The sequence below is a fragment of the Mus caroli genome, unplaced genomic scaffold (genome assembly GCF_978045245.1).
Source record: "Mus caroli unplaced genomic scaffold, Mus_caroli_1 scaffold_1, whole genome shotgun sequence".
NCBI lineage: Eukaryota > Metazoa > Chordata > Mammalia > Rodentia > Muridae > Mus > Mus caroli.
This window is the reverse complement of record NW_028227256.1, coordinates 136,721,057-136,741,799: the sequence shown is the minus strand read 5'-3', so window position 1 is coordinate 136,741,799 and position 20,743 is coordinate 136,721,057. Positions and strand designations below refer to the sequence as shown.

The window sequence follows — 20,743 nt, the reverse complement described above, 5'->3', positions numbered from 1 at the left end:
CAGAATGAAAGGCTGGAAAATAATTTTCCAAGCAAATGGTATGAAGAAACAAGCTGGAGTAGCCATTCTAATATCTGATAAGATTGACTTCCAACCCAAAGTCATTAAAAAAGACAGAGAGGGACACTTCATACTCATCAAAGGTAAAATCTTACAAGAGGAACTATCAATCCTGAATATCTATGCTCCAAATACAAAGGCAGCCACATTCATTAAAGAAACTTTAGTAAATCTCAAAGCACACATTGCACCTCATACAATAATAGTGGGAGACTTCAACACACCACTTTCACCAATGGACAGATCATGGAAACAGAAACTAAACAGGGACACAGTGAAACTAACAGAAGTTATGGATCAAATGGATCTGGCAGATATCTACAGAACATTTTACCCTAAAACAAAAGGATATACCTTCTTCTCAGCACCTCATGGTACCTTCTCCAAAATTGTCCACATAATTGGTCACAAAACAGGCCTCAACAGATACAAAAATATTGAAATTGTCCCATGCATCCTATCAGATCACCATGGACTAAGGCTGATCTTCAATAACAAAATAAATAATAGAAAGCCAACCTTCACGTGGAAACTGAACAACACTCTTCTCAATGATACCTTGGTCAAGGAAGGAATAAAGAAAGAAATTAAGGACTTTTTAGAGTTCAATGAAAATGAAGCCACAACATACCCAAACTTATGGGACGCAATGAAAGCATTTCTAAGAAGAAAACTCACAGCTCTGAGTGCCTCCAAAAGGAAACTAGAGAGAGCACACATTAGCAGCTTGACAACATCCCTAAAAGCACTAGAACAAAAGGAAGCAAATTCACCCAAGAGGAGTAGACCGCAGGAAATAATCAAACTCAGGGGCGAAATCAACCAAGTGGAAACAAGAAGAACTATTTAAAGAATCAACCAATCAAGGAGCTGGTTCTTTGAGAAAATCAACAAGATAGATAAACCCTGAGCCAGACTCACTAGAGGGCACAGGGAAAGCATCCTAATTAACAAAATCAGAAATGAAAAAGGAGACATAACAACAGATCCTGAGGACATCCAAAACACCATCAGATCCTTCTACCAAAGGCTATACTCAACAAAACTGGAGAACCTGGATGAAATGGAGAAGTTCCTAGACAGATACCAGGTACCAAAGTTGAATCAAGATCAGGTTAATGATCTAAACAGCCCTATATCCCCCAAAGAAATAGAAGCAGTCATTAATAGTCTCCCAACTAAAAAAAGCCCAGGAACAGATGGGTTTAGTGCAGAGTTTACATTGATTCTTGTCAGGGACTGAGTGGTAAGTCAAAGCTACTTGCCTTAGGACCAGCAACAAAGATATATGGAAACAGGCAAGATCCCACTATCTCCTTCAAAGGCATAGACCCAATCTGGCTTCCTACTCAGCCTTGGACTTTGTGCTCTGCTTGGCCTCAAAATAACTCTGACAATCTGTTCTAATCCTCTGGCTCCTCCTGTCTTCACTTGTGACTTACTTGTTTTGTTTCTACAACCTGTCCCAGGTAAACTGTCCCCTAGCTTCTTTCTCTCTGACGCTCTCTCTTAAGTAGCCTCTCTTTTCTCTTTGTTGTCATGAGAGTTGAGCATATCCTATTCTGTCAAATCTTTCTCTGATGTATCAAGTTGCCTGAGACTCAGTTTGACATCTCTTTCAAACATAGATGTTTCCTTCTACAAATTAACATTACCTTCATTGTTTTAGATTAAATGTAAGACAAGTAAGGGCTTGTCTGTATTCCAGCCAGAGGGATTAAAGGAATGTACAGAGGATGAGCCACACCACAACTGAAAACAGGTTTTTCCTGTAAACAACAAATCTTGGAGTTCACAGTGTTGTAAAAATCCTATAATTATTTGGCTGTGGGTCTCTGCATCTGTTTCCATTAGTTGCTGGGTGAAGCATCTCTGATGATGACTGGGCAGGGGACCAATCTATAATAATAGCAGAGTATCATCAGTTATTATAGTATTGACTTTTTTCCTTCTTTTGCCTCTTTTTTGTTGTTGTTTTTGTTTTGTTTTGTTTTGTTTTTGATGTTTAGAGACAAGGTTTCTCTATGTTGCCCTTGCTATCCTGGAACTCTCTGTAGACCAGGCTAAGCTTGGAACTCAGAAATCTGCCTGCCTCTGCCACCTAAGTGCTGGGATTAAAGGCATGCACCACCACTGCCCAGCTGACATTTTATTTTCTTTAACAGTCATGTTTAGTTCTACTCTAGGTCTCTTGGCCATATATAGCTTCTGCTTTTTGGTCTTCAAGTCAGTGCCAAAGGTGAATGTAACTCTTGTGGCATGGGTTTTAAGCTGTTAGCCACTCCCAGAATTCCAATTCCACCTTTACCCCAGCATATAATGCTGGCAAGACCAATTGTAGGTTGAAGGTTTTTATGTGTGATTTGGTGTCTTTAACTCCTTACAGGATTATGTCCCTGTTTTCATTACTGACTTTGTAAGTTTCTATATTCTCTCTGCCTGCCTTTTACTTAGTTTGGCTAAAGGTTTGTCTATCTTGTTGATTTTCTCAAAGAACCAACTCTTGTTATCATTGATTCTTTGTACTGTTCTCTTTGCTTCTATTTCATTTATTTCAGCCCTATAATATTTCTTATCCCCAAGCTTACTTATTTCCTGCTGTCTACTCCTCTTACAGAGCTTTCAGGTGTGCTGTTAAGTCACTAGAATGAGAAATTTCTTTATGAAGGCACTTAGTGCTATGACCTTTTGCCTTGATATCATTTTCATAGTGTCTCATATGTTTGGGATTCTGTGCCTTCATTTACATTGAATACTAGAAGCTTTAAATTATTTATTTCTTTTTTAACCCTGCGGTCATTCAGAAGAGCATTATTCAGTTTCCATGAGTTTATGGGCTTTCTGTTGTTGCTGAAGTTCAGCTTTCATCCCTGTAGTCTGAGACAGTGTCAGGGACTATTTCAATTTTATTGTATCGGTTGAGACTAGCTTTGTGACTGAGTTTATGGTCTGTATAGCTCTGGCTGTCCTAGAACTCACTTTGGAGACCAGGCTGGCCTAGATCTCAGAAATCTGCCTGTCCCTGCCTCCTGAGTGCTGGCAAAGTTCTGTGAGGTGTTGAGCAAAGGTATAGTCTTTTGAGTTTGGGTGAAATGTGCTAAAGATTTCTGTTAAGTCCATTTGATTCATCATGTCTCTCAGTTACATTTGTTTCTGTTACTTTTCTGTCTGGATGACCTGTCCATTTGTAAAAGTGGAGTATTGAAGTCTTTGACTATCAATGTATGGTATTCAATATGAGTTATGTAAATTTTTTAGTTCGTTTCTTTTATATTTTATATTAATGTAGCTGTCTTTGCATTGGGAGCACATGTTCAAAATTGAGATGTCATATTCATTAGTATGAAGTATTTTTCTGTACCACTAATGATTAATTTGTCTTGAATTCTATGTTGTTAGAATTTAGAATGGCAAAATGATCTTGTTTCTTGGATCCATTTACTAGCAAGAATTTTTTTCTAGCATTTTACTATGGAGAAACGTCCATTTCTAATGTTGAGGTATTTTTGTTTTATAAAGGAAAATGGTGGATAATATTTTCTCATATATTCTGTTATCCTGTGCCATTTTTATTGGAGAATTGAATCCATTGACATTGAGAGCTATCACTGACCATGATTGCTAATTCTTATTTTGATGGTGGTGGTAGTTTTGTATGTGTGTCTTCTTTTGCTCATGTGAGATTACTTATTTCCTGTTACGTAGATGATCTGCTTGTGTTAGAGTAGAGCTTATTTATTTATTGGTTTTAGTTGATCTCCTTGGTTGTAGTTTTCTTTCTAGTAATTTTTGTAGGGCTCAGCTCTGGATAGATATTTTTTAAATTTTTCATTCTTACGGTATATCTTGTTTTCTCCATCAATGCTTATCGAGTATTTTTCTGACCACTGTAGTTTGGGATGCAACTGTGGTCTTTTAAAGTACGCCCAGGGTCTACTACCTTTCAGGTTTCCATTATGAAGTCAGGTATATTCTGACAGGGTTGCCTTTATATTTTACTTGCTCTTTTACTCTCACAGCGTTCAGAATTCTTGTTTTGTTTTTGTTTTGTTTTGTTTTGTTTTGTTTTGTTTTGAATATTTAGTACTTGGATTACTATTTTAACAGGATTTTCTTTTTTTTTTTCCCATCTATTTCTTCAGTGTTAGTTCAACTTACTTTAATAGCAGATGTTTTTAATTTTTTTTTTAATTAGGCATTTTTTTTCATTTACATTTCCAATGCTATCATTAAAGTCCCCAACCCGCTCCCCCACCAGGTCCCCCAAGCACCCACTCCCACTTCTTGGCCCTTGGCGTTCCCTTGTACTGAGGCAGATAAAGTTTGCATGACCAATGGGCCTCTCTTTCCACTGATGGCCGATTAGGCCATCTTCTGATACATATGCAGCTAGAGACACGAGCTCTGGGGGGGGGGGGGTACTGGTTAGTTCATATTGTTGTTCCACCTATAGGGTTGCAGATCGCTATAGCTCTTTGGTTACTTTCTCTAGCTCCTCTATTGGGGACCCTGTGATCCATCCAATAGCTGACTGTGAGCATCCACTTCTGTGTTTGCTAGGCCCTGGCATAGTCTCACAAGAGACAGCTATATCTGGGTCTTTTCAGCAAAATCTTGCTAGTGTACGGAATGGTGTCAGTGCTTGGAGGCTGATTACAGGATGGATCCCTGGATATGGCAGTCTCTAGATGGTCCATCCTTTCATCTCAGCTCCGAAATGTGTCTCTATAACTCCTTACATGGATGTTTTGTTCCCAATTCTAAGAAGGGGCAAAGTGTCCACACTTTGGTCGTCGTTCTTCTTGAGTTTCATCTGTATATCAAATTTTATCTAATATCTTGGGTATTCTAAGTTTCTGGGCTAATATCCACTTATCAGTGAGAACATATTGTGTGAATTCTTTTGTGATTGGGTTACCTCACTCAGGATGATGCTTTCCAGGTCCATCCATTTGCCTAGGAATTTCATAAATTCATTATTTTAATAGCTGAGGTGTACTCCATTGTGTAAATGTACCACATTTTCTGTATTCATTCCTCTGTTGAGGGGCAACTGGGGTTATTCCAGCTTCTGGCTATTATAAATAAGCGTCCTATGAACATAGTGGAGCATGTGTCCTTCTTACTGGTTGGGACATCTTCTGGATATATGCCCAGGAGAGGTATTGCGAGATCGTCCAGTAGTACTATGTCCAATTTCCTGAGGAACCGCCAGACTGATTTCCAGAGTGATTGTACAAGCTTGCAATCCCACCAACAGTGGAGGAGTGTTCCTCTTTCTCCACATCCTCACCAGCATCTGCTGTCACCTGAATTTTTGATCTTAGCCATTCTGACTGGTGTGAGATGGAATCTCAGGGTTGTTTTCATTTGCATTTCCCAGATGGTTAAGGATGTTGAAAATATTTTCAGGTGCTTCTCAGCCAATCAGTATTCCTCAGGTGAGAATTCTTTGTTTAGCTGAGCCCCATTTTTAAATGGGGTTATTTGATTTTCTGGAGTCCACCTTCGTGAGTTCTTTATATATATAGGTCATTAGTTCCCTATCTGATTTATGATAGGTAAAGATCCTTTCCCAATATGTTGGTGGCCTATTTTCTTATTGACATTTTCTTTTGCCTTGCAGAAGTTTTGCAATTTTATGAGATACCATTTGTAGATTCTCGATCTTACAGCACAAGCCATTGCTGTTCTATTCAAGAATTTTTCCCCTGTACCCATATCTTCAAGGCTTTTCTCTATTTTCTCCTCTATAAATTTCAGTGTCTCTGGTTTTATGTGGAGTTCATTAATCCACTTAGATTTGACCTTAGTACAAGGAGATAGGAATGGATCAATTCGCATTCTTCTACATGATAACCTCCAGTTGTGCCAGCACCATTTGTTGTCTTTTATCCACTGGATGTTTTTTGCTCCCTTGTCAAACATCAAGAGACCATGGGTGTGTGGGTTAATTTCTGGGTCTTCAATTCTATTCCATTGGTCTACTTGTCTGTCACTATACCAGTAACATGCAATTTTTATCACAATTGCTCTATAGTACACCTTTAGGTCAGGCATGGTGATTCCACCAGAGGTTCTTTTATCCTTGAGAAGAGTTTTTCCTATCCTAGGTTTTTTGTTATTCCTGATGAATTTGTAGTTTGCTTTTTCTAATTCATTGAAGAATTGAGTTAGAATTTTGATGGGGATTGCATTGAATTTGTAGATTGCTTTTGGCAAGATAGCCATTTTTACTATATTGATCCTGCCAATCCATGAGCATGGGAGATCTTTCCATCTTCTGAGATCTTCTTTAATTTCTTTCTTCAGAGACTTGAAGTTCTTATCATACAGATCTTTTGCTTCCTTAGTTTGAGTCACACCAAGGTATTTTATATTATTTGTGACTATTTTGAAGGGTGTTGTTTCACTAATTTCTTTCTCAGCCTGTTTATCCTTTGTATCGAGAAAGGCCATTTACTTGTTTGAGTTAATTTTATATCCAGCTACTTCACTGAAGCTGTTTATCAGGTTTACGAGTTCTCTGGTGGAATGTTTAGAGTCACTTATATATACTATCATATCATCTGCAAATAGTGATATTTTGACTTCTTCCTTTCCAATTTGTATCCCCTTGATCTCCTTTTGTTGTCGAATTGCTCTGGCTAGCACTTCAAGTACAATGTTGAGTAGGTATGGAGAGAGTGGACAGCCTTGTCTAGTCCCTGATTTTAGTGGGATTGCTTCCAGCTTCTCACCATTTACTTTGATGTTGGCTACTGGTTTACTATAGATTGCTTTAATCATGGTTAGGTGTGGGCCTTGAATTCCTGATTTTTGCAAGGCTTTTATCATGAATGGGTGTTGGATTTTGTCAAATGCTTTCTCCATATCTAAGGAGATGATCATGTGGTTTTTGTCTTTGAGTTTGTTTATATAATGGATTACGTTGATGGATTTCCATATATTAAACTATCCCTGCATTGCTGGAATGAAACCTACTTGGTCAGAATGATGATTGTTTTGATGTGCTCTTGGATTCAGTTAGCAAGAATTTTATTGATGATTTTTGCATCGATATTTATAAGGAAATTTGGTCTGAAGTTCTCTATCTCTGTTTGGTCTTCCTGTGGTTTAGGTATCAGAGCAATTGTGGCTACATAGAATGAATTGGGAAGAGTACCTTCTGCTTCTATTTTGTGGAATAGTTCGTTCAGAACTGGGATTAGATCTTCTTAGAAGGTCTGATAGAACTCTGCACTAAACTCACGTGGTCCTGGGCTTTTTTTGGTTGGGAGACTATTAATGACTGCTTCTATTTCTTTGGGGGATATAGGACTGTTTAGATCATTAACCTGATCTTGATTTAACTTTGGTACCTGGTATCTGTCTAGAAATTTGTCCGTTTCATCCAAGGTTTTCCAGTTTTGTTGAGTATAGCCTTTTAGAGAAGGATATGATGGTGTTTTGGATTTCTTCAGGATCTGTTGTTATGTCTCCCTTTTCATTTCTGATTTTGTTAATTAGGATGCTACTTCTGTGCCATCTAATGAGTCTGGCTAAGGGTTTATCTATCTTGTTGATTTTCTCAAAGAACCAGCTTCTGGTTTGGTTGATTCTTTGAATAGTTCTTTTGATTCCACTTGGTTGATTTCAGCCCAGAGTTTGATTATTTCCTGCCATCTACTCCTCTTTGGTTAATTTGCTTCCTTTTGTTCTAGAGCTTCTAGGTGTGCTGTCAGGCTGCTAGTGTATGCTCTCTCTAGTTTCTTTTTGGAGGCACTCAGGTCTATGAGTTTTCTTCTTAGGACTGCATTCATTGTGTCCCATAAGTTTATGTATGTTGTGGCTTCATTTTCATTAAACTCTAAAAAGTCTTTAATTTATTTCATTATTACTTCCTTGACCAAGGTATCTTTGAGAAGAGTATTGTTCAGTTTCAACATGAATGTTGGCTTTCTATTATTTATTTTGTTATTGAAGATCAGCCTTAATCCAGGGTGATCTGATAGGATGCATGGGACAACTTCAATATTTTTGTATCTGTTGATGCTTGTTTTGTGACTAATTGTGTGGTCAGGTTTGGAGAAGGTACCATGAGGTGCTGAGAAGAATGTATATCCTTTTATTTTAGGATAAAATGTTCTGTAGATATCTGTTAGATTCATTTGTTTCATAACTTCTGTTAATTTCACTATGTCCCGGTTTAATTTCTGTTTCCATGATCTGTCCATTGGTGAAAGTGGTGTGTTGAAGTCTCCCACTATTATTGTGTGAGGTGCAATGTGTACTTTGAACTTTACTAAAGTTTCGTTAATGAATGTGGCTGCCCTTTTATTTGGAGCATATATATTCAGAATTGGGAGTTCTTCTTGGAAGATTTTACCTTTGATGAATAAGAAGTGCCCCTCCTTGTCTTTTTTGATGACTTTGGGTTGGAAGTCGATTTTATTATATATTAGAATGGCTACTCCAGCTTATTTCTTCAGATGATTTGCTTGGAAAATTGTTTTCCAGCCTTTCATTCTGAGGTAGTGTCTGTGTTTTCCCCTGAGATGGGTTTCCTGTAAGCAGCAAAATGTTGGGTCCTGTTGTGTAGCCAGTCTGTTTGTCTATGTCTTTTTATTTGGGAGTTGAGTCCATTTATATTAAGAGATAATAAGGAAAAGTAATTGTTCATTCCTATTATTTTTGTTGCTAAAGTTGGCATTCTGTTCTTTTGGCTGTCTTCTTTTAGGTTTGTTGAAGGATTAATTTCTTGTTTTTTCTAGGACATGGTTTCTGTCCATGTATTGGTTTTTTTCTGTTATTATCCTTTGAAGGGCTGGATTCGTGGAAAGATAATGTGTGAATTTTGTTTTGTCATGAAATACTTTGGTTTCTCCATATGGTAATTGAAAGTTTTGCTGGGCATACTAGCCTTGGCTGGCATTTGTGTTCTCTTAGTGTCTGTATAACATCTGTCCAAGATCTTCTGGCTTTCATAGGTTCTGAAGAAAAGTTCAGGTAGGCCTGCTTTTATATGTTAATTGACCTTTTGCCCTTACTGCTTTTAGTATTCTATCATTATTTAGTGCATTTGTTGTTCTGATTATTATGTGTCGGGAGGAATTTCTTTTCTGGTCCAGTCTATTTGGAGTTTTGTAGGCTTCTTGTATGTTCATGGGCATCTCTTTCTTTAGGTTTGGGAAGTTTTCTTCTATAATTTTGTTGAAGATATTTGCCGGTCCTTTGAGTTGAAAATCTTCATTCTCATCTACTCCTCTTATCCATAGGTTTGGTCTTCTTATTGTGTCCTGGATTTCCTGGATGTTTTGAGTTAGGACCTTTTTGCATTTTGGATTTTCTTTGATTGTTGTGCCGATGTTCTCTATGGAATCTTCAGTACCTGAGATTCTCCATTCCATCTCTTGTATTTTGTTGCTGATGCTGGGATGTATGGTTCCAGATTTCTTTCCTAGGGTTTCTATCTCCAGCATTGCCTCACTTTGGGTTTTCTTTATTTCGTCTACTTCCCTTTTTAGGTCTAGTATGGTTTTGTTCATTTCCATCATCTGTTTGGATGTGTTTTCCTGTTATTCTATAAGGACTTGTAACTCTTTAGCTATGTTCTCCTGTATTTCTTTAAGTGAGTTATTAAACAGCTTCTTGATGTCTTCTCCTATCATCATGAGAAATGCCTTTAAATCCGGGTCTAGTTTTTCAGGTGTGTTGGGGTGCCCTGGACTGGCTGAGGTGGGAGTACTGGGTTCTGACGATGGTGAGTGGTCTTGATTTCTCTTAGTAAGATTCTTATGTCTGCCTTTTGCCATCTGGTAAACTCTGGAGTCAGTTGTTATAGTTGTCTCTGGTTAGAGCTTGTTCCTCTCGTGATTCTGTTATTCTCTACCAGCGGACCGGGGAGACTACCTCTCTCCTGAGTTTCAGTGGTCAGAGCATGCTTTGCAGGCAGGCTCCCTTCTTTCAGGGAATGTGCACAGATATCTGGCTTTCAATCTTGCCTCCTGGCAGAAGACGAAGGCCCAAAACAGGACCTATACCAGAAGCTGTTAGCTTCTGAAGTCCACACTCTCACCTATGCAGAGTAGTCTCAGTGGAGTCCAGGATCCAAGATTTCTCCCTCAGATCTTAATAGCAGAATTATTGTGTGTGTCTGAACTCAGATCTTGTGACATCCTTGCCCTGGGCTTTTGAGTAGCTTTACAATTACAAGTGTGGAATCTGTGTAGCACAGTGAGCCACAAACCCAACTATGTTTGGTTTCCACAATGTAGAAAAGCCACATATATCTGGACTGCCTGTGGTTTGGATGTATCTGAATTTTATTTATTTTACAGTGAACTTTCTGATATTTCATGGATATGATAAAAATGATTAATCTCTCTGAAATTTCATTACATAACTCTTTGTACTAAAAATGTGTAGTTCTTGCTCCTCAGGGATGTTTAATTACTCATCACTTTCAATAAAACTTTTAGTATTTTGGGGAAAATACATTACAAGTGGACAACTGTAACAATACAGAAGATAATGACAATGAATCTGTATTACAAGTGATTGCAGAAATTGCTCTTTTGTGTCACATTGACTATGTAGTAGGATGAGATTTAACAATAAAAATTAGAAAATCTTGGGGCTGAAGACAGTATAAATTAGATGATTTTGCGATGTGCTCATAATATTTAGAACAGTTGAAAACCTGGTAAATGTATTGATCAGCAGGCTGAGTAAAGTACATCAACACTGTGATACATAGTCCAACAGTCACTGATGATGCAGCCACAACCTGCATTTTGAAAGTGTAAGGTGTCAAACTATGCTCAGTTAGGTACTGACCACCTCAGGTGATCATGTACTTTAAGGAATGTTATGTTTGTTTCAATTATTGTGTATAAAAAGGGTAAATATGTTCTCTTGTGCCAAATGGAGAATGAAGATTAGGTAAAAATTTTAGGACAGTGGAAATAATGATTTTCCTACCCTGAATTATCTCTTCTTTTGCTCAGAGAGCTAATTTAACTTATTGATGTCCTATGAAAAGTTTTATTTTCAAAATTGTTAAAGAAGAACTTTTACTATAAAAGAAATTGCAATTTTTAAACCAGATGATAAATATATAAAAAATTCTGGAAAATTTTTCTCATAAAACCAAAACTAAAATGAATGTGGAAGCATAATGAAATTAGTTTGTTTTTATATGTATTTGTTGAAATAACATTTAATATATTCCATGAGGTTTCCTGTAGCAGAAACATACTTCATGAAACAGTGATATTTTTCTCGTACACTATTACAAAATATAAATAATTATCACAAATAATTATGTATATAATAAAAACAATATAATGAACAATACAGAATTTCAATTAATGGTACAAGAATAGCTCCATGTGATTCATTATTCATACTATATTTTAGTTTCAGTGAAAATTACAAATAAGGAGTTATCATATTTGATATTAACAAACGTCTCTAATCCTCTTCTCTGTTGGAGTATCAGCCCTAACTTGATTACATATGAAATGACATCCTCACAAACCGATGTTTTCTATTGTCTTATTTCCTTGTCCCACAGCCCCACTGTTCTTTCAATTCATTAAAAGTAGTTTACTAATCAAGAGTTTTATATGTGATTTGAGTGTTTTTCTGGTTGTCTTATTTAATTTTTTTTAAATTTTAAGTGAAACCTTGTGAATTTCCACAATTCCAATATGGACATCTGTATTATGAAGAGAGCCTGAGACCCAACTTCCCAGTGTCTATAGGAAATAAGTACAGCTATAAGTGTGACAATGGGTTTTTACCACCTTCTGGGTATTCCTGGGACTACCTTCGTTGCACAGCACAAGGGTGGAAGCCTGAAGTACCATGCGTCAGTAAGCCAATGTCTTTGTATTTAACTATGTTTAACTCTTTTAAGGAGAAAGCACATACATAATTACAGTTATGTTTCTCATGACAAACATAAGACTAACGAAAAAAAAACGTGTGAGCAAAAAGACTAATTTCTGTCCTTCGTTCAGCTCTTCTAGAAATGTACACACACAATAGGGACTAAGGAAATACCTTTATCTCTTGCATATTTTATTTATACAAACTAAAGATAGGTGCTACTCATCTAAACTTTTGTTATTAATTTTATTTCTGAATGCAATGCATGCTCATTAAACAGCTGGAACGATAACATTTAACTTAAGCAAATGAAAGTCTTTACTTTTTTTTAACCTTTTACTTTTTATGTTTCTTAGGGAAATGTGTTTTCCATTATGTGGAGAATGGAGAATCTGCATACTGGGAAAAAATATATGTGCAGGGTCAGTCTTTAAAAGTCCAGTGTTACAATGGCTATAGTCTTCAAAATGGCCAAGACATAATGACATGTACAGAGAATGGCTGGTCCCCTCCTCCCAAATGCATCCATATCAGTAAGTAACCAGACCTTACATCACAAGATTCTCATGACTCTCTGTGCCTTCTGTATTAACTGTGGCAAAATGCTTCATGGTTTCCAGTATGTATAAGTGAATATTGAAGATTCTTGATACAACACTTGATACAACACTCCTACACGATCTTATACCATAATACAACAAAACATTTAGCAACTTAATTTTATAGTACTATGTGCTTTTAGCGTACTTTGCATTTTACTCAAAACGATTATAAAATTATAAAATACCATTAAACAAAGCAGCTAAACACATCATTGATATAATAACATTTTAACTGCTAATTAACTCTTAATTCTCTATGATGTGTTATGGGGAAGAGAACTCTTGAGTACTGTGCTTGACCCAGTTTTGATGTTTTTCTCCAATCTTTTTACCAATATGTTTATATTGTATCAATTTTTTCTTGTTGTGTATCCTTGTAAATGTCTGAGTTTTGTCTCAATTTATTTTTTTAAATAAATGCCTTCAAAATGTTACAACATCATAGTGTTGATATGCATTCATTTTAATGTCACTTGGGTTTTTAAAATATGATCCTAATTCAATTTATACTTAACCATTTTTCAAACTTAGTTTTCTTCTTTTCTTTTTTAATTTTTAATGTTTTTTATTACGTATTTTCCTCAATTACATTTCCAATGCTATCCCAAAAGTCCCCCATACCCCCCCCCACTTCCTTACACACCCATTCCCATTCTTTTGGCCCTGGCATTCCACTGTATTGGGGCATATAAAGTTTGCAAGTCCAATGGGCCTCTCTTTCCAGTGATGGCCGACTAGGCCATCTTTCCATACATATGCAGCTAGAGAAAAGAGCTCAGGGGTACTGGTTAGTTCATCATGTTGTTCCCCCTATAGGGTTGCAGATCCCTTTAACTCCTTGGGTACTTTCTCTAGCTTCTCCATTGGGAGCCCTGTGATCCATCCAATAGCTGACTGTGAGCATCCACTTCTGTGTTTGCTAGGCCCCGGCATAGTCTCACAAGAGACAGCTTTATCTGGGTCCTTTCAGGAAAATCTTGCTAGTGTATGCAATGGTGTCAGGATTTGGAAGCTGATTATGGGATGGATCCCTGGATATGGCAGTCTCTAGATGGTCCATCCTTTCATCGCAGCTCCAAACTTTGTCTCTGTAAATCCTTCCATGGGTGTTTTGTTCCCAATTCTAAGAAGGGGCATAATGTCCACACTTTGGTCTTCATTCTTCTTGAGTTTCATGCGTTTAGCAAATTGTATCTTATATCTTGAGTATCCTAAGTTTCTGGGCTAATATCCACTTATCAGTGAATACATATTGTGTGAGTTCCTTTGTGATTGTGTTACCTCACTCAAGATGATGCCCTCCAGGTCCATCCATTTGGCTAGGATTTTCATAAATTCATTCTTTTTAATAGCTGAGTAGTACTCCATTGTGTAAATGTACCATATTTTCTGTATCCATTCCTCTGTTGAGGGGCATCTGGGTTCTTTCCAGCCTCTGGCTATTATAAATAATCCTGCTATGAACATAGTGGAGCATGTGTCCTTCTTACCGGTTGGGACATCTTCTGGATATATGCCCAGGAGAGGTATTGCTGGATCCTCCAGTAGTACTATGTCCAATTTTCTGAGGAACTTCCAGACTGATTTCCAGAGTGGTTGTACAAGCTTGCAATTCCACCAACAATGGAGGTGTGTTCCTCTTTCTCCACATCCTCGCCAGCATATGCTGTCTCCTGAGTTTTTGATCTTAGCCATTCTGACTGGTGTGAGGTGGAATCTCAGGGTTGTTTTGATTTGCATTTCCCTGATGATTAAGGAAGTTGAACATTTTTTCAGGCGCTTCCTGCCATTCGGTATTCCTCAGGTGAGAATTCTTTGTTCAGTTCTGAGCCCCATTTTTAATGGGGTTATTTGACTTTCTGGAATCCACCTTCTTGAGTTCTTTATATATATTGGATATTAGTCCCTTATCTGATTTAGGATAGGTAAAGATCCTTTCCCAATCTGTTGGTGGTTTTTTTGTCTTATTGACGGTGTCTTTTGCCTTGCAGAAGCTTTGCAGCTTCATGAGGTCCCACTTGTCAATTCTTGATCTTACAGCACAAGCCATTGCTGTTCTATTCAAGAATTTTTCCCCTGTGCCCATATCTTCAAGGCTTTTCCCCACTTTCTCCTCTATAAGTTTCGGAGTCTCTAGTTTTATGTGAAATTCCTTGATCCACTTAGACTTGACCTTAGTACAAGGAGAAAGGAATGGATCCATTTGCATTCTTCTACATGATAACAACCAGTTGTACCAGCACCATTTGTTGAAAATGCTGTCTTTCTTCCACTGGATGATTTTAGCTCCCTTGTCGAAGATCAAGTGACCATAGCTGTATGGCTTCATTTCTGGGTCTTCAATTCTATTCCATTGGTCTACTTGTCTGTCACTATACCAGTACCACGAAGTTTTTATCACAATTGCTCTGTAGTACAGCTTTAGGTCCGGCATGGTGATTCCACCAGAGGTTCTTTTATCCTTGAGAAGAGTTTTTGCTATCATAGGTTTTTTTTTGTTATTCCAGATGAATTTGCAGATTGCACTTTCTAATTCGTTGAAGAATTGAGTTGGAATTTTGATGGGGATTGCATTGGATCTGTAGATTGCTTTTGGCAAGATAGCCATTTTTACAATGTTGATCCTGCCAATCCATGAGCATGGGAGATCTTTCCATCTTCTGAGATCTTCTATAATTTCTTTCTTCAGAGACTTAAAGTTTTTATTATACAGATCTTTCACTTCCTTAGTTAGAGTCACGCCAAGATATTTTATATTATTTGTGACTATTGAGAAGGGTGTTGTTTCCCTAATTTCATTCTCAGCCTGTTTTATGCTCTAAATAAAGATAGAATACTAAAAGCAGTAAGAGAAAAAGGCCAAGTAACATATAAAGGCAAGCCTATCATAATTACACCAGATTTCTCACCAGAGACTATGAAAGCCAGAAGATCCTGGACGGATGTTATACAGACACTAAAAGAACACAAACTCCAGCCCAGGCTACTATACCCAGCCAAACTCTCAATTAACATAGATGGAGAAACCAAAGTATTCTACAACAAAACCAAATTCACACATTATCTCTCCACGAATCCAGCCCTTCAAAGGACAATAACAGAAAAAAACCAATACAAGGACAGGAACCACGCCCTAGAAACAACAAGAAGGTAATCCCTCAACAAACCTAAAAGAAGACAGCCACAAGAACAGAATGCCAACTTTAACAACAAAAATAACAGGAAACAACAATTACTTTTCCTTAATATCTCTTAATATCAATGGACTCAACTCCCTGATAAAAAGACATAGACTAACAATCTGGCTATACAAACAAGACCCAACATTTTGCTGCTTACAGGAAACTCATCTCAGAGAAAAAGATAGACACTACCTCAGAATGAAAGGCTGGAAAATAATTTTCCAAGCAAATGGTATGAAGAAACAAGCTGGAGTAGCCATTCTAATATCTGATAAGATTGACTTCCAACCCAAAGTCATTAAAAAAGACAGAGAGGGACACTTCATACTCATCAAAGGTAAAATCTTACAAGAGGAACTATCAATCCTGAATATCTATGCTCCAAATACAAAGGCAGCCACATTCATTAAAGAAACTTTAGTAAATCTCAAAGCACACATTGCACCTCATACAATAATAGTGGGAGACTTCAACACACCACTTTCACCAATGGACAGATCATGGAAACAGAAACTAAACAGGGACACAGTGAAACTAACAGAAGTTATGGATCAAATGGATCTGGCAGATATCTACAGAACATTTTACCCTAAAACAAAAGGATATACCTTCTTCTCAGCACCTCATGGTACCTTCTCCAAAATTGTCCACATAATTGGTCACAAAACAGGCCTCAACAGATACAAAAATATTGAAATTGTCCCATGCATCCTATCAGATCACCATGGACTAAGGCTGATCTTCAATAACAAAATAAATAATAGAAAGCCAACCTTCACGTGGAAACTGAACAACACTCTTCTCAATGATACCTTGGTCAAGGAAGGAATAAAGAAAGAAATTAAGGACTTTTTAGAGTTCAATGAAAATGAAGCCACAACATACCCAAACTTATGGGACGCAATGAAAGCATTTCTAAGAAGAAAACTCACAGCTCTGAGTGCCTCCAAAAGGAAACTAGAGAGAGCACACATTAGCAGCTTGACAACATCCCTAAAAGCACTAGAACAAAAGGAAGCAAATTCACCCAAGAGGAGTAGACCGCAGGAAATAATCAAACTCAGGGGCGAAATCAACCAAGTGGAAACAAGAAGAACTATTTAAAGAATCAACCAATCAAGGAGCTGGTTCTTTGAGAAAATCAACAAGATAGATAAACCCTGAGCCAGACTCACTAGAGGGCACAGGGAAAGCATCCTAATTAACAAAATCAGAAATGAAAAAGGAGACATAACAACAGATCCTGAGGACATCCAAAACACCATCAGATCCTTCTACCAAAGGCTATACTCAACAAAACTGGAGAACCTGGATGAAATGGAGAAGTTCCTAGACAGATACCAGGTACCAAAGTTGAATCAAGATCAGGTTAATGATCTAAACAGCCCTATATCCCCCAAAGAAATAGAAGCAGTCATTAATAGTCTCCCAACTAAAAAAAGCCCAGGAACAGATGGGTTTAGTGCAGAGTTTACATTGATTCTTGTCAGGGACTGAGTGGTAAGTCAAAGCTACTTGCCTTAGGACCAGCAACAAAGATATATGGAAACAGGCAAGATCCCACTATCTCCTTCAAAGGCATAGACCCAATCTGGCTTCCTACTCAGCCTTGGACTTTGTGCTCTGCTTGGCCTCAAAATAACTCTGACAATCTGTTCTAATCCTCTGGCTCCTCCTGTCTTCACTTGTGACTTACTTGTTTTGTTTCTACAACCTGTCCCAGGTAAACTGTCCCCTAGCTTCTTTCTCTCTGACGCTCTCTCTTAAGTAGCCTCTCTTTTCTCTTTGTTGTCATGAGAGTTGAGCATATCCTATTCTGTCAAATCTTTCTCTGATGTATCAAGTTGCCTGAGACTCAGTTTGACATCTCTTTCAAACATAGATGTTTCCTTCTACAAATTAACATTACCTTCATTGTTTTAGATTAAATGTAAGACAAGTAAGGGCTTGTCTGTATTCCAGCCAGAGGGATTAAAGGAATGTACAGAGGATGAGCCACACCACAACTGAAAACAGGTTTTTCCTGTAAACAACAAATCTTGGAGTTCACAGTGTTGTAAAAATCCTATAATTATTTGGCTGTGGGTCTCTGCATCTGTTTCCATTAGTTGCTGGGTGAAGCATCTCTGATGATGACTGGGCAGGGGACCAATCTATAATAATAGCAGAGTATCATCAGTTATTATAGTATTGACTTTTTTCCTTCTTTTGCCTCTTTTTTGTTGTTGTTTTTGTTTTGTTTTGTTTTGTTTTTGATGTTTAGAGACAAGGTTTCTCTATGTTGCCCTTGCTATCCTGGAACTCTCTGTAGACCAGGCTAAGCTTGGAACTCAGAAATCTGCCTGCCTCTGCCACCTAAGTGCTGGGATTAAAGGCATGCACCACCACTGCCCAGCTGACATTTTATTTTCTTTAACAGTCATGTTTAGTTCTACTCTAGGTCTCTTGGCCATATATAGCTTCTGCTTTTTGGTCTTCAAGTCAGTGCCAAAGGTGAATGTAACTCTTGTGGCATGGGTTTTAAGCTGTTAGCCACTCCCAGAATTCCAATTCCACCTTTACCCCAGCATATAATGCTGGCAAGACCAATTGTAGGTTGAAGGTTTTTATGTGTGATTTGGTGTCTTTAACTCCTTACAGGATTATGTCCCTGTTTTCATTACTGACTTTGTAAGTTTCTATATTCTCTCTGCCTGCCTTTTACTTAGTTTGGCTAAAGGTTTGTCTATCTTGTTGATTTTCTCAAAGAACCAACTCTTGTTATCATTGATTCTTTGTACTGTTCTCTTTGCTTCTATTTCATTTATTTCAGCCCTATAATATTTCTTATCCCCAAGCTTACTTATTTCCTGCTGTCTACTCCTCTTACAGAGCTTTCAGGTGTGCTGTTAAGTCACTAGAATGAGAAATTTCTTTATGAAGGCACTTAGTGCTATGACCTTTTGCCTTGATATCATTTTCATAGTGTCTCATATGTTTGGGATTCTGTGCCTTCATTTACATTGAATACTAGAAGCTTTAAATTATTTATTTCTTTTTTAACCCTGCGGTCATTCAGAAGAGCATTATTCAGTTTCCATGAGTTTATGGGCTTTCTGTTGTTGCTGAAGTTCAGCTTTCATCCCTGTAGTCTGAGACAGTGTCAGGGACTATTTCAATTTTATTGTATCGGTTGAGACTAGCTTTGTGACTGAGTTTATGGTCTGTATAGCTCTGGCTGTCCTAGAACTCACTTTGGAGACCAGGCTGGCCTAGATCTCAGAAATCTGCCTGTCCCTGCCTCCTGAGTGCTGGCAAAGTTCTGTGAGGTGTTGAGCAAAGGTATAGTCTTTTGAGTTTGGGTGAAATGTGCTAAAGATTTCTGTTAAGTCCATTTGATTCATCATGTCTCTCAGTTACATTTGTTTCTGTTACTTTTCTGTCTGGATGACCTGTCCATTTGTAAAAGTGGAGTATTGAAGTCTTTGACTATCAATGTATGGTATTCAATATGAGTTATGTAAATTTTTTAGTTCGTTTCTTTTATATTTTATATTAATGTAGCTGTCTTTGCATTGGGAGCACATGTTCAAAATTGAGATGTCATATTCATTAGTATGAAGTATTTTTCTGTACCACTAATGATTAATTTGTCTTGAATTCTATGTTGTTAGAATTTAGAATGGCAAAATGATCTTGTTTCTTGGATCCATTTACTAGCAAGAATTTTTTTCTAGCATTTTACTATGGAGAAACGTCCATTTCTAATGTTGAGGTATTTTTGTTTTATAAAGGAAAATGGTGGATAATATTTTCTCATATATTCTGTTATCCTGTGCCATTTTTATTGGAGAATTGAATCCATTGACATTGAGAGCTATCACTGACCATGATTGCTAATTCTTATTTTGATGGTGGTGGTAGTTTTGTATGTGTGTCTTCTTTTGCTCATGTGAGATTACTTATTTCCTGTTACGTAGATGATCTGCTTGTGTTAGAGTAGAGCTTATTTATTTATTGGTTTTAGTTGATCTCCTTGGTTGTAGTTTTCTTTCTAGTAATTTTTGTAGGGCTCAGCTCTGGATAGATATTTTTTAAATTTTTCATTCTTACGGTATATCTTGTTTTCTCCATCAATGCTTATCGAGTATTTTTCTGACCACTGTAGTTTGGGATGCAACTGTGGTCTTTTAAAGTACGCCCAGGGTCTACTACCTTTCAGGTTTCCATTATGAAGTCAGGTATATTCTGACAGGGTTGCCTTTATATTTTACTTGCTCTTTTACTCTCACAGCGTTCAGAATTCTTGTTTTGTTTTTGTTTTGTTTTGTTTTGTTTTGTTTTGTTTTGAATATTTAGTACTTGGATTACTATTTTAACAGGATTTTCTTTTTTTTTTTCCCATCTATTTCTTCAGTGTTAGTTCAACTTACTTTAATAGCAGATGTTTTTAATTTTTTTTTAATTAGGCATTTTTTTTCATTTACATTTCCAATGCTATCATTAAAGTCCCCAACCCGCTCCCCCACCAGGTCCCCCAAGCACCCACTCCCACTTCTTGGCCCTTGGCGTTCCCTTGTACTGAGGCAGATAAAGTTTGCATGACCAATGGGCCTCTCTTTCCACTGATGGCCGACTAGGCCATCTTCTGATACATATGCAGCTAGAGACACGAGCTCTGGGGGGGGGGGGGTACTGGTTAGTTCATATTGTTGTTCCACCTATAGGGTTGCAGATCGCTATAGCTCTTTGGTTACTTTCTCTAGCTCCTCTATTGGGGACCCTGTGATCCATCCAATAGCTGACTGTGAGCATCCACTTCTGTGTTTGCTAGGCCCTGGCATAGTCTCACAAGAGACAGCTATATCTGGGTCTTTTCAGCAAAATCTTGCTAGTGTACGGAATGGTGTCAGTGCTTGGAGGCTGATTACAGGATGGATCCCTGGATATGGCAGTCTCTAGATGGTCCATCCTTTCATCTCAGCTCCGAAATGTGTCTCTATAACTCCTTACATGGATGTTTTGTTCCCAATTCTAAGAAGGGGC

The 20,743-nt window shown here is 37.6% G+C and overlaps 1 protein-coding gene across 4 annotated transcripts in view; it reads left to right on the top strand.

Moving 5' to 3' along the window:
* LOC110288152 (complement factor H-like) overlaps positions 1 to 20,743 on the top strand; it is a 123,712-nt gene that overhangs the window by 47,075 nt on the left and 55,894 nt on the right. For all 4 annotated transcript variants that reach the window (XM_085841626.1, XM_085841621.1, XM_085841622.1 and 1 more), the window contains 2 exons: positions 11,724 to 11,918; positions 12,291 to 12,467. In XM_085841626.1, coding sequence (XP_085697752.1) covers positions 11,724 to 11,918; positions 12,291 to 12,467 — 372 coding nt within the window. The remainder of the gene's footprint in view (positions 1 to 11,723; positions 11,919 to 12,290; positions 12,468 to 20,743) is intronic.